General features: G+C 46.0%; 1 protein-coding gene across 4 annotated transcripts in view; it reads left to right on the top strand.

Moving 5' to 3' along the window:
- LOC8051813 (cytosolic purine 5'-nucleotidase) overlaps positions 1-14571 on the top strand; it is an 84716-nt gene that overhangs the window by 32310 nt on the left and 37835 nt on the right. For all 4 annotated transcript variants that reach the window (XM_029989109.4, XM_040499050.2, XM_040499052.2 and 1 more), the window contains exons 5-8: positions 5306-5401; positions 6047-6135; positions 6216-6273; positions 6429-6522. In XM_029989109.4, the coding sequence (XP_029844969.2) occupies positions 5306-5401; positions 6047-6135; positions 6216-6273; positions 6429-6522 (337 nt within the window). The remainder of the gene's footprint in view (positions 1-5305; positions 5402-6046; positions 6136-6215; positions 6274-6428; positions 6523-14571) is intronic.

Genomic DNA, 14571 nt, shown 5'->3' with positions numbered 1-14571 from the left:
CCAATGCAGAATTGCATACTTCTTGCTTGAAATCATGAAATGAGCAGCAGAACAAACAAAAATAGTTAATCGGTGGCATGGCAAAGGTGGAGGATGATGTCACCACAGAAAGATAGATGACTAAAGATGATTGAGGCTAAATCCATTAGATGCTGGAAATTTAAGACTGAGGAAAAGAACATTAAGAGTCTGGATTTCCTTTGTCTTCTGAGTTCATCATGAGCCTAACTGCCTTCAAAACCTCTCAAGCAAGTGTCAACCTTCTGGACAACCTTGAAATTAAATAATGTTAAATTAATATCAGCTTTATGTTTGTGGGATTCCTGACAAGGTTTCATTTAGTCAGGTCAACAAATACGTATGTATGTAAACCCAGATGGAATTCTGGAAGGTCAGGGTACCGAAGTTTGCCCAAACAGTACCATCCAGTCCACTTCCATAACTTCAAAACTAGTCGCTTGCTGTCACACATTTCGAAATTAGATGGCTATCCTTTTAACCATTTTGACTGCAAAGGCATAGTGGCTCTGCATGAACCGAATTCTAAGGAAGTGTAACTTCTCATATGAAATGAAGTATGATCAATGTAATAGATTTATAGTAGGACCATATTAGGGGTCCACTGCTACACCGATCAAACATTTTCTAAAGCAACGTATGGAAGGTAGCATTAAGAAATTCAATAAGCGTGCTCTGTTAACATAAGCTACACTTCCTTGGAGCACACACAGAATGAGTGGCAACTTTTCACTATATTACGCACAGTTCCAAACATAAGGACAGGTAGAGCAAGCACAACTAGCTAAAAAAAAACTAGTTTAACAAGCAAAAGTGTCTCGAGAAAAAAGGGAACTTTACAATACCGGGCGCTACTTTACAGCGCGTTACGGACGGTGAAGTACCGAGGATTGCGGCGGAGAGTTTTAGAAGAGCGTTTCTCTGCCGGGGTCCCAAAATGCAAGCATCTCGCCCTTAAAGCGCCACCAAGATGTCGCGACAGTTTTTGTTTTGAAGTTAGAATGTGATATCTTGAAAATTAAACAAATTTTTCTTTGGAGTAACATTTGTATAGCTGTTTTATACTCAGTGCCGCATGTTTCTGTCACTGCCAAGCTGCTACTTACGAAGCTAAAACGATGCACTACCCCGGCATGTTTACATTTCTGCCGCGACCGTAAGTACACGCGCTTTGAAAGCTTTGAGCTGTGAATCCAGCGATCCGTGGCGTTTTCAATACACTTTGACTACACCGACCGCGGTAGCGGTCGCCGAGTGCGACTCACGCAGTTCCCAGGCGGGCGGCGGCGTCGAAGACGCGATCAGTGGAGATGTCGAGGGCGCCGCCATTCGCAGCGGTATTTCTTTGGGGCGCGTTAACCCGTGCTATTTCCGAGAAATAACGGGCCCCAAGCCCAATGCTTGTTTTGGGTCTGCGCATACGCAGTAGTGACGACGTTATTTCGTTGGGATTGTAGACGTTATTCTGAAACTGCCTAATGTTCACAACTTTTTTCACGCGTCTACAATGCCAACAAAGACCAACGAAGCATGCTTAACAACTGTGTTGAGCTGCTCGTTAGACTGTCGCGTCGTGGGTCTTCCACGCCTTTCTTGAACAATCATCATGAGAGGAAACTTAGATGAACTTGATTAAATTAGCACATTTCCATGTCCAAAAGGATTTCCATCCCGCGACACAAACGCACGACTAGCACAACCATGACGGAAGTCTGGATGGATAGATGACCTTTGAAACGAACGGTAGCTTGCGCCACCTAGCATATGTCTAAAAAAGACATTTGATTCCTCCCGCCCTTCTAAGCCAATTTCTCCCCTTAACTATCACCAGGTGGTGTGGGATATCACCAGGATGACCTTTGGGGGATCGGTGCGAAAAAACTAAAAGCATCACCCCCCGCCTCTTCACCCCGGCGAGGGAGTCACCAATTTTCCTCTGGTCAAACCTTGTCGGCGTTACCCCTGCATCGGACCCACTGGGGTACATTGTTGAGACTTTCGGCCGGAGCCACGCGGAAGGGAGTCCCAATTTTCGTCTGTCCCGCCTGTCCCCAGCTGTACTAGTTAGTTGTGCATCATTCAGTTTTCCCTACATTATTTCCGCCAGTCTTCTAATCATCTCTTGGTGACTGTAATCCTTTCTCATCTGTCCTTCCATCGTCGCCAGCAAAACCCAGGGCTCCGGCCAAATCTGCTACCCCTTCAGGGAGGGCAGGGCCAAGCCCCGTGCACCTCAAAACCAAGTGTTCTAGTGTCTCGCTCTCATTGTGGCAGGCCGCACACAATGTGTCTGTCTCCTAAAATTTAGCCCTATAAGTCCTCGTCCTCAAAACCCACATTCTCGCCTCAAACAGGAAATAACTTCCCATTGAGTTGTCAGACATCTTTTCCTTTCTTATGTCCTGTTGGTGTTGCTAGCGATGGGGATCTGAAACCAGAACGAGTTGCTTACAAGACCGAAACCGAAACTGACCGAATCTCAAGAACCGTTAGGTAGCCACACTAAACATCGGAGCAGCGCCGCTCTTTAGAAGTACGCTCAACTTACAGTTCAACGTACTTCCAAATACCCTTTCCGAAATGAATGCAGAGAGAGCGGTGTCGATGTCCTCATCCTCACTTGTGTCGTTGAAGTCTATGTCCTCATCCTGAAGCGCCATTGGAGTGGGCCACACGAACACGACGCGCACGACTGATCTCACACGTGAAACGCTCGTCACCCCATGGGTACCTCGAACGGCTCGGTTGTAACGCGTTGACGTCACCACAACGCCACCAACGGCAAAGCTCATAACTATGCAAGCCTTGCTACGTCACGAATGCGGGGAATATTTTTTTTTCTTTGCGCCGGATATCCCATGACGCATCGCGCTCTCCGTTCGCTTCTCTTCGAAGACGCGATCAGTGGAGATGTCGAGGGCGCCGCGATTCGCAGCGGTATTTCTTTGGGGCGCGTTAACCCGTGCTATTTCCGAGAAATAACGGGCCCCAAGCCCGTTATTTCCGTTTGGAACGAAGAATATCGCCAGCCATTCAAAATACAAATGTGCGATTATAATTTACAGTTATTATCCGTCGTGCTTGACTCATTTCTGAACGAAATTTGCATATTTCAATTTTCGTTTCCGCACGCCTTTAATTTCGAGCTGAAACCATTTTCGCCATCCGAAAATATTGAAAAAAAAGTAAGCGTATCATTGTCGCATAATTAACGTGACTAATGTATTTTTATACATGCTGGAGTTCTAGTGTGGACACATCCTTAGGATGTGGAATAGATATTTGCATCTCACAGGCCAGGTTACATAACACATGCATCAAATGGGCCGATGTATTTCTGACGCGGACTATTTTTACTTCATTTTGATGTCTGACAAATATATCAGCTTCGTCAAAAAAAAACAAAAAAAAAACCTTTTTAAGAGTACAGAAACATGTTGCCATTGATTGAATACTTGTTTCGTCCAATATGCATCTCCATTGTTTTGACAGACATATATATATATATATATATATATATATATATATATATATATATATATATATATATATATATATATATATATATATATATATATATATTGTTCCTATTGCTCAAATAGACATGCACAGTTTGCCTAGACTTCCTATTGATCCATTCGAGGTTTCCACTAGTCAAGGAGGCATTCCTATTTGGCCAACAAAACTTTTGTTTGACTAAAAAGAATTCATAATAGTCCGATAAAGTCCCTATGGGACCAGTCGAACCTAATATGGGACCAATAGGAATGCCTATTGAACCGATAGAAATTGCTCTAGGCCCAATAGGCATTCCTATGGGACAGATATACACACTCCTGTGGGACCGATACACATTCCTATGTGACCAATAGAAATTCCTATGGGACCGATAGAAATTCCTATCGGACCGATAGAAATCTCTATCGGAATTTTAGCTAGGGCAAAGTGCAGAGGCTTCTAGACATCGCATGTTTAGTTTCGGTTTCGCAACACGTTTAGCTTCGGTTTTGTTTCCGGCGTCTGGCAACTAGAGCTGCTGAGGTATGCCGCCGAAGGGCGCAGGCTTCTGAGTAAACAGTTTCGGGTTACACTTTCGGAATCAGAGGGACGCGCCCGCACCGGGGCCATCGCGCTCATGTATTGCTATACCTTCTGTAGTTCAGTATAATAAATAGTTTTATGTGCCGGACATCTCCACTACAGACTCTTCAGATAGTGCAAAACTGATCTGCAATGGGGAGTGCATATAAGATAAGGGTTTTCCGTGGGTAGGCATCTGAGTGGTGTGTGTTATCTCGATCTTCTTCATAGTTCAGTGTCAACTCGGGCCAACTCACTGAGCTGCTTCACGTGTTACTAGATAACCAAGTTGGAAAACTTCCAAGTCTCCCATGGTGGAGGGTGGCAATAGCGCCATGAGCTGTACTGTTTTTATGGTGTGCTTCAGTTTACTCTGTGTTTTGATATCACGAAGAAATAAAGTTGCGGATGGCTGCATCTTCAGCAGCAATGTGGTTTTGATGTAGTTGAGGCAAATTGGCCTGTCAGCCAGTGGGACTTATTTGTTGAGGGTGGTAGTACGATCAAAGTGCTTCAATAGGTGTAAGAATGTGTTGTGTTGGTTGTAGTACTTTTCTCATAAGAGCTAGAAGCGGGCTGTGTGAAGTGACGGGCGAAAGACCCAGTCATTATCTCGAAAGGAATGGCTGAAGATAATGTAACGGCATCAGTGGTGTAGCCAGGGGGGAGGCTTATGGAACTTCAGTTCCCCACTTCCCCCCCCCCCCCCCCCTCCTCCCGAAATCCAGCCAACCCTATAATAAACACATGCATTTTGACACCCAGCTATCCAGCCACCCCAGCCTCTTTAATGCATGTGTTATGTAACCTTCTTTTAAAGAAACTTTAAAGAAACTCGCAGCTTTTACATGTCTATCACCCCCCCCCCCCCCCCCCCCCCGAAAAAAAATTCCTGGCTACGCCACTGATCGTCATCCTTGTCCGAGGGTAGTTTTGGAGGTTTCTCGCTGAAGCGGAAATAAGCACCCAGCACGACTTTGCCATCTCTAGAATGCCAGTAGGAGACGTAGCCTTTTGGTCATGGTTCACTGGGATCTTTCTGTAAATTGCCGGGTGGAGGAAGATGCACAGAAGCCAAAGAACGGCAGAAAGCATGTGCCGGGGGCTAGGCATCTAAAAGACGCGCGTTTCTTCTTTTTTTGACAAACGAGAAATTTCGTCCTTGAACCAAACTTGTTCTCGCTTGAATGCTTGTCTTTTTGCACAGGGGCCTTTGGTTCGACACCCAATATGGCAATCTGCTCAAGGTGGACCCCTATGGAAACATTCTGGTTTGCTGTCATGGCTTCCAATTCCTCAAGACGTAAGCACTCCGGTCGTTCGCTTGGCGGGTTCCTTAGGCTCCATCCCCGTAGTTTCGTGCAGTCTTGTTGGAGGCACGGGCTTTAGAGAGGGATTTGTTTGCACAAAGGTGCACCTCTGCTGTTTTGCCTGTTATTATGCTGGACACAACTTGAGGGCAAGTATGGTATGCACTAATTTTTGTTGTCATCGGTAAACCCAATTTTCAAATGCACTGCATATTCAGATGTTCTCTGTCCCCTCCCCCCCCCCCCCCCCCCCCCCCCGACCCACACAGACATTTTCCCCGTTCCAAAGCCACTGAACAGTTGTAAATGGGTTAGCACCGTGTGAGTATGTCTGTGTTTCTCCTCGTTGTCGCCGTTTTTTTATTGTCAAAATCTGTGTGCAAAGTAGCAAATTAAAAACAAAAACCCTAAACCTCGTTCACATATGTAGTCACGGATAATATGACAAACCCCAGTACAGCGCGTGGTTCCGAACGCCGCCAGTGCTATCTAATATTCGACAGAGCGCGACACAGTCGACATGGACATGCGATCGTTGACTTTTCTCGTTTTTTTATGACAGTGGACGGGAGGCGAGGGAGGGTGCAGTGGATGTGTTGATTACATGTTGGCTGTTTTTGTCTTCCCTGTCTTGTCAGTGGGGAGATCTACAAGCTGTACCCAAACAAGTTCATCAAGCTGGACGAGTCACGGGTGTTTGTGCTCAACACATTGTTCAACCTGCCAGGTGGGTGGGTGGCTTGGGGACTTGGCGCCTCCTCTTAGCCCCTTTGTACAACCTGCCACTTGGTTTGTTACCCTGTCCAGAAACCTACCTGCTGGCTTGTTTGGTGGACTTCTTCTGCACTTCACAGCAGTACAGCCCGTAAATCCCTTTTTATATTTGTCTTCGTTGCTCTTACCTTGGACACTTTGTTTCCTCAAGCTCTCTACTTGAATATTTTTTTTTCATCTTTGTTCGAGGACCCCAACTGCACTCGGACACAGTGTTATCATTGACGGTGGCTCTCAAATTTGCAGCACGAAGACTGGAGTAAATATTGGCAGCCTGTTCATGTCCTACAAATCCATCTTCCAGGATGTTCGGGGTGCAGTTGATGCCATTCACACCTATGTGAGTTGGGAAAGAACTGTTAACAACCCTTGTATGCTTTAAGTAATAATCATTGCTTGGATGTGAATGAGTGTTATGTGCTGTGCTTGTTCTAGGTTAAGAAAAACAGAACAAGCTCCTCCTACAAAGCCCTTCACTCTTTACACTTCAGCAAAGCAAGCGCCGGAGAGGAGGCGAGTTAACTCACCTCCTCTCCAGCACTCCCTCTGCTGAAGTGGAAAGAGGCTTTGTAGGATTGTCCTATTTATTTATGCCTTTATGTACTTACTCTCAGGGTCATTGGCATTATAGATGGTACTTTATAGCGTCGGTTGGATTTCAAGGGGTGCTGAAGCCCCATAAGCCCCTCCTGGCTGTGCCACTGGAAGTCAGTAGCAAGGAGGGATGCTCGCACGTGACCTCTGAACTTTCAGCACATTAATTTCGGGCTGTTTCTTTGCGCAGGCGTAGTCTTAGGGCGTTGTAGTTTTCCCATGACCAGCTTATGGTCGTGAGTTTTTCATTATTTTTACTTTACCACAATCTTTACAAGCAGTAACTTGACATGTCGCTTGTAATTTTAGCCTCCTTCTCCTTGTTCTGCGGACGGATTAGCAATTCTTTGGCCGAAGCGAGGACGTATTTGCAGCTCATTATTTGATGATCGTACTGGGACGCAGCTCGACCGACAGAAGTTAAAACGATTCCCTCAAACTCTCCTCTCTAGCACGACATGCGGTAGCACACACAATATACGGTGTCGGGGTGTGGTTCCAAAACCTGAAAGCCGACCCCGATGTAGTAGCCGACGCTAGAGCTCAATGAAATCAGCCATCTTCAATTATCGGAGCATATCAGCTGTCAGGTGCCATCCGTTGAATTGCGTATGTGACGTCATTATGGTGCCACTGTTGGAGCGATATGACGCTCTGGCTTTGTCCATCAGATCCGGTCTATGTCGCCATCTTGCCCAGACAACAAAAGTTCCCTATTGGCTACCTACAGAAACGTGTTTATGGAACCGAGGTGGAAGCTCTCCACGAAGCCGAAATTATATATTTTTACGCTAGTAAATGAATCTGAACGATCGGACGAATGAGCGTAGGTTATGCAGGCTTTTTTTAAACGTTACTGATTTGCTATAAAAAAAAAAAAACAGTGAAAACTACACTAATGGGGCCTGTGCTAGGGAGTTGTACTATCGCGGACAATATGAGCTGAAACAGCGCTCCGGCCTGTGCACGGTACTACCTGCGCCGCCTGTCGCATCGCTCTCTGAACACGGCGCACCCTGAGGCCGAGATAAATTATCACTTGCGCTCAATGCGCCACTGCGCTCTTCCGGCCGTCTGCTAGCCCAATATTCACGTTTTCAGCTATCATGCATTTCAGTGCATTTCGAAAAAGCGCCGAAGTGTAAAATGCGCTGTCACGCTCCTATCTCCTCAAGGAGCGCTGCCTGACGAAGCTGCCTTGGCCCCTAAAAGGAGCCGATCTGAATATCATCGAAAACATTTGGAGGTGCATCAAGGTAGCCATGTCACGGCGTCCCCTCCACCGCGCTACTGCCTACAAATTGTGGAAAGCAATGAGAGGTGAATGGGAGTGGCTTCGGGGCTGAGCCAGACTTCGTGGCCGCGCTCTATGATTCTTTACCAGATAGGATGAGAGCCGTGGTCGCGGGTCAGGGGAGAATGACGCGGTATTAAATTATTTTGCAAGTTTTACTGCACCTCAGGACCCCCTGAACTGGACTTTTGCCGATTGGGACAAAGCTTGATGCTAGGGCTGCGACGCACTGTTAGACGCCGTTAACCACGCATACATTTGAGGGGTGCCTCTTTCATCCCGATCTTCTTGTATAGTGCCGTTGAACTTTCACGCCGACTATTAATCTTTTGTGTCTGACAATCATCCTCTGCAAACATTCTTTCGATTAAGTTTCAATCTCCTTCTATTGACAAATATATGACTCTTTGTCCCACCTTATTAAGGCTAAGAATTCGTAAACAAAAAACTGGTGTCTTGTCAACAACTTGTTTTGCTTGAAACAAACACGTGGGCCCAGTAATAAAGAAACAATATTTTTGAACCTTTTCAAACTAATCAAGGTTACAAAACCTTCTCAATAACATGTATGCTTACCGTTTTTTGAACATCTGTGATCAGTGAAACAGAAAAAAAATACATTGGAGCCGGACTAAATCCGGCGTACGCATTTTGGCCTATATTTTACGATGTCCCACTTCGTGCATGCACCTATAATAAACAAAAACAACCTGCAACGTATTTTGATGTGACTTTCAAAAACGGTAATCGCAGTTGAAATTTAAGACACTTCAATATTTTTCCTTCACCAGTCAGCGTTTTTTTCTACGTGATTTTGCGCGATAGAGTAAAGTAAATCAATACCAAAAGGGGGACGACAGGTGTAATCTTTTGTTCCCCCGCCGCCCTACCACACATGCCCGCTGTCGCACCCGCCGTCTCGCTTGCAGACAGCCGGAAGAGCGCAGTGGCGCAGCGAGCGCAAGTGAGAAAATATCTCGGACTCGGGGTGCGCCATGTGTGCTGAGCAAGGCGACAGGCGGCGCAGATAGTACCGTGCACCTAGAGTTCCTGTATAGCTACCTACGGTAGCTACGTATAGGCTCCCGTAGGGAGCCTATACAGGAACTCTACGTGCACCGGCCGGAGCGCTGTTTCAGCTCATATTGTCCGCGATAGTACAGCCAGGGGGGACATTGTGGTAGCGCATACACCGACATCCGGCGGCTCCCGGGAGAACATTTCTCCGCTCGACTCGATCGCCTCCGGAAGCTTCGGGTTACGTTACCCGGCTCAGGTGCGTCGCCTTCAGCAGACCTTGCCGCACGCTTACATCGGTTCAGCGCATTATCCACTGCATAACGTTGGATAATATCCTAGCAATCTCACCATCCACAGCACACTACTCTCTCGTCCGGCTGCCTTGTTGCCTCGCGGTTGTACCACTTCACGCCACCGCGAGGGAACCCTCGCCACGAGGGTACAAAAGAACGCGGCGCAGGACGACACACAGAGACGAGACGGAAACAAGACGACTTGGGACCAGCGGCCTGGACAGACGCCGACTCCGCGTCTTCATCATTATTTTAAATTCGGCCATATCTTAGCTAATAAAACGTTAGTGTTCTTACCAACCGTTCCAGACCCAGTGGCGTCACAAGGGGCGGGGAGGGGGGGGGGGGGGGGGGGGCGGGCTTTTGTCCCGGGTGCCGCTGACCCTCGTGACGCCACTGTCCAGACCAGTTTAACTTCCGAGTCGGGCTAGAACAACCTTAGACGCTACAACATAATATAGGGGCTAATTGTCACGATAAGTCGAATAATTACTTGGAATGTGCTAATTTATTCTTAATTATTGAAAATAACCATATGATTTCAATTAGAAGCTTGCTGAGTGTCATCGAAAATTACTAAATCCGTATTTTTTAGAAACACTGAGCGCGTGGGAAGCGTAGTAGTGCGCTAAAGTTCGCACTTGTGCGACAGCCACAAGGCTAGTAGACAGAAAACGCGGATGATAAGAGACAGAAAAACGGTTCAGGCGCTCTTATCGCACCGGTAGCCTTGCGCCTGCTGCACGAGTGCTAACTTTAGTGGTCCACCAGGCTTCTCATATGCTCCAAGTCTTTCTGAAATTGACCGATTTTGTGGTTCTGGATGACACTCATGAAGTGTCTAATTGGAACCATATGCATGGGCGTACCAACCGGGGGGGCAAGGGGGGCACTTGCCCCCCCCAGTTCTCAGAGTGGGGGGGCAAGGCATGCGTTTTGCCCCCCCCCTGAAACGGCCACCACTGGGCAGAGCAGACACAGGCCGGCGGCGCCCAAGGAATACCAAGGGCACTGCCCCCCGACCCGCGCGGGCATATTTTTAACGCGCAGGCGATACAAACCCTAGCAACGGTGCTCACGCACGCCGGATTGGCTGGTTCGTAAAGCCTTGCTCCACGAACAAGGCTACACGGTAACCTTACGGAATCCATCCGCGAGATATGGGCCGGACGGGCCGTCCAGACCAGGACGTAGGCCCTTACACAAAATAAAGTTTTGCTTGCTTGCTTGGAGATAGGCGCTGCCGCCGTCAACATAGGCAGCGGATGCAATGCGAGTTTCCGAAGAGGTAGCGTAACTTAGTGGTGAGATGTCTGCCTCATACGTGTCAGACCCGGGTTCTATTTATGGTGTGGGCCGGCTTACTTCTTTTTATTTTTTTTCTCGAACATTTTGTTTTGTCGAGGCATTTGGCGATATTTACATTTCTTTTTTACCATTAACACTAAAAAAACGAATGTTGTTGACGAAACATCGCTAAACTAAATCGTATCGACTCTATTTACGGAAGTGCATGGGGGGCAGTGGGGCTTGGGTTGCCGACCGGACGCCGCAAAGCGGCGTGTACGGGGGATGGGGGGGCTAGGTGGGTTAATAGATTTGTAATTAGCAGCCGCACACCGTCACCGCGAAGCGGCGTGAACGCAGGCGCGGGGGTGGGTTAACGCGCTTCGAGTGATACACGAGCAGCCCATCCGGCGTGAGCGTCGTTGTTAGGGGTTCTATCGCCTGCACCGTAAAAGGAGCAGTGTGTGCACCTCCTGTAGTGGGCAAGAATTCCTACATTGGAGAGAAGCGGGGACAAGCCCTTTCTTCAAATGCGTCAAGTCTCCTTGAGCTTCGGAATACAAAGAAACGCCACTATTCGGAGCTAATCCCACAGTTACTCGACCTCTCTTGCGTCGTGTCTGTTCGCTCCCCGCGCCTCGTAGCAGTGTTGTTGCAGTGGGGGGCTCGTTAAAATTTTGGGCTTTTTTGGACTATCTAAATCACTTTCTTCCTTCCCATCCCCCCCCCTTTTCTACTCCGCATGCTTCCCCCTCTGCAAATATCAGCTGACCTTCCGACCTCTGTTCTCTGTTGATAGGCAAAACAACCACTAAAATGAGAAAGTAATTTGTAATTTGAGTGGAAGTCACTCGGAAAAGTAGTTAAAGTAAACTACTGATTACTAGAATAGAAATGTAATTAAAAGTTACTAAACTACCCAGAAAAGTAGTTAAACTACAGTAACTTGAGTAAAGTAGTTGAACTACGTACAAGTCTGGCCTGGCAAGCGCTCTGCGTAAGTGTTTTCACTGATCTGCCTAGCCCCGCACACCATCACATGGGCCAAGAAAGGTGTAGTTTTACTGCAGAGGAGAAATCAGCAGGGTCCAAGATGGTGACAATGGAGGATGGGGGACTGTTCCAGTGGCTGATGGCTTGAGAAAGGAATGACCAATTGAAAGCGTTCGTAGAGCCAGAAGTGTGTTTGATGGTGCAGACGTTGTTGAGGCGAGAAGATGTTCGGTCGAGGGGTAATAACAAAGTGGTTTTGAGGTCGGGAATGTGGTAGTAGATTTTGTGAATAAGGCACAGCTGAGAGACTTTCCTGCGAAGCTGCAAAGAGGACATGGTTAGTTCAGTTTTTAGCGCCGAGACACTGAAAGAAAAGTCATAAGTGGATGAAATGAAGCGAGCAGCTCTGTTCTGAACTGCCTCTACAGCGTATTGATGAGGTACAGTCGATGGGTATTCCAGATGGTTAAAGCATATTCTATTTTTGGTCTGACGTACGTGTTAAAGGTTAGCTTAGGGACAAAGGGTGGAGCGATTTTTTAAGTTACGTCTGCTTAGTCCAAGAGTTCCAGATGAATTGGCGGTAATGACTTCAATGTGGTTATTCCAGGGAAGGTCAGATGTTAGTCTTACACCAAGGTATTTATACACAGTAGCGGTCTCAATCAGATCGGAGTCCAAGAAGTAATTAAATGACAGAGTGGTTTTTTTCTTGGTGAAGTGGATTAGTTTGCGTTTACACTTGTTTGGTGACATAATCCACTCTTTGCACCAATTGTTAATTTTATCTAGATCTTCCTGAAGCTGGTTATTATTTTGCACACAAGTTACTTTGTTATGGATGACGCAGTCGTCGGCGAAAAAGCGTTTTTTTGAAGAAATCCCAATGGGAATGTCATTAATAAATATTAAAAAGTGTAAGGGCCCAAGTTCGAACCCCAGGGGAACACCAGGAGATACATTTATTAAGGAAGATTCATGATCATCATGGACGTGACCTGTACACGGGAAAAAAGAAAGTCACGAATCCATGCACACGGTTATTGGTCGAGGCAAAAAGATGATAGCTTAGAAAGAAGGCGTTGATGGAACACACGGCCGAACGCTTTGGAAAAAAAAAAAAAAAAAAAAAAAAAAAAACTGCGTTAGTTTGGACGTGACATTCAAGGTTAGTGTGCAAGTCATGGATGAAGTCGCAGAGTTGCGTTTCGCAGGAAAGTACCTTTTGAAAACCGTGCTGCTGTTTAAAGAAAAGAAATGGGATGATAGGTGCCTCATGATATTGGAGTAGAGGATATGCTCAAGTAGTTTGCAAGAAATTGAAGTCAATGAATTAGGGCGATAATTAGATGCGGAAGAGCGGCTGCCCTGTTTAAAGACTGGGAATTACCCTTCCCACCTTTTGGTCAGATGGAAGGCAGCTTTGAGATGAGGACTGAATGAAGATGAGTTTGAAATACTCACTAGAAATAACACGGGTGTTTCTTTTAAATTTTAGGGTTGATGTTATCGGTTCCAGCGGACGAAGTAAGTTTTAGTTTATCAATCAATGTTTTAATACCAGCGGAGTTAACGTTAATAGGATGCATGCGCTCGTAAAGCTCTTCAGGGAGAGTGGGGACGAAGTCCAAGCACTCGTTAGTAAACACTGATGAAAAGTATTCGTTAAACACAGAACTATCATGCTCGACGTTGCACATCCGACATTCCTAACTCTCCCCATCTTCCTAAACGTCCGTGTGTGTCCTAACACCAGAAACTGGAATTTTAAAGGTTAAAAACGGCACGTTGCGAATATGGAACGCGCACTTTCATGCAAAGCTGACGTCAAGTGACTCAAATCGAAAAACATGCATATTTACAGTATTGTTATCTCTTCTGGTGAAGGCTAAACAACCGTTGCATCCGTTTTCGCGCACGAAACGGTGACTCCCAGAGAAAGTAAGAACGCAGTGATTGTCTTTATTTTAACAATGTAAACACACTTGCAGGCGTGCGCTGATGAAGCCTCAAAATCAAAACTCTCGTAGTGTGATTCGTGACTACTCCGGCTACTACCCAACCTCGTTGTCACGCCACTTTCTGCAAGCAAACACTAAAATTGCCAGTAAACACACAAAAGCGACATCAATACAATTATCTTGTAGAATATCACCTTATTTAATCATAACTGTTTCAATAGGCACTACAAGTTGTATTTATTTTAAGAAGAAGAAGCAAAATTTTTTTCGTGAGAAAAAACAAAATATCAATGTTAAGTCTGGTAACGTTGTAATTTTGCCGAATCATTGCCACATCTTTAGAAAAGTTCGACAAAAGTTGCGCCGAATTTTCGATTAAGGGGGGGGGGGGGAAGAGGGTCGGGTTTGCCCCCCCACTCAAAAACAAGTTGGTACGCCACTGACCATATGCTTACTTTTACTAATTAAAAAGTCAATTAACATATCTTAGTTAATTAGCCGACTTATTATAACCATTACCCCTTATATTATGTCCCCCTTGACATATAACTTTCCTGCACAGACCGCATAAGTGTATCTTTTATGGCTTTTTAAGAACAAATCTGTAAAGCCTAAAAGAGAACACTATAATAAAAGATAATGATTCCAAATAGACATATGTAGCTCAGAATTTCTGGAAAAAAAGTTTCATGACCCCTTTATCTGCGCACTGTTTGTAAAGCATCATGTTTTCCTTCATATGTCGAAACCCTGAGACACGGAGAAATAAAATTATGAGCAAGACGACACAAAATCACAAACGCAGCAGGGTTGATTCGCAAGGGAACAACAATATATAGACCTTTTAATCTCGGTAGTTAGCTGACCGGCGGGGAGCCATAAGGTGGCTTCAATTTGGTTGGTTTTGGTTCCAGCACGCTCGCGGCTGTGTTATGTCGTTTTCGCTT

This window comes from Ixodes scapularis, unplaced genomic scaffold, assembly GCF_016920785.2.
Source record: "Ixodes scapularis isolate PalLabHiFi unplaced genomic scaffold, ASM1692078v2 PGA_scaffold9__187_contigs__length_104089568, whole genome shotgun sequence".
Classification (NCBI taxonomy): domain Eukaryota; kingdom Metazoa; phylum Arthropoda; class Arachnida; order Ixodida; family Ixodidae; genus Ixodes; species Ixodes scapularis.
Note: the sequence above shows the minus strand (reverse complement) of the source record. Positions and strands in the feature narration are given on the sequence as shown.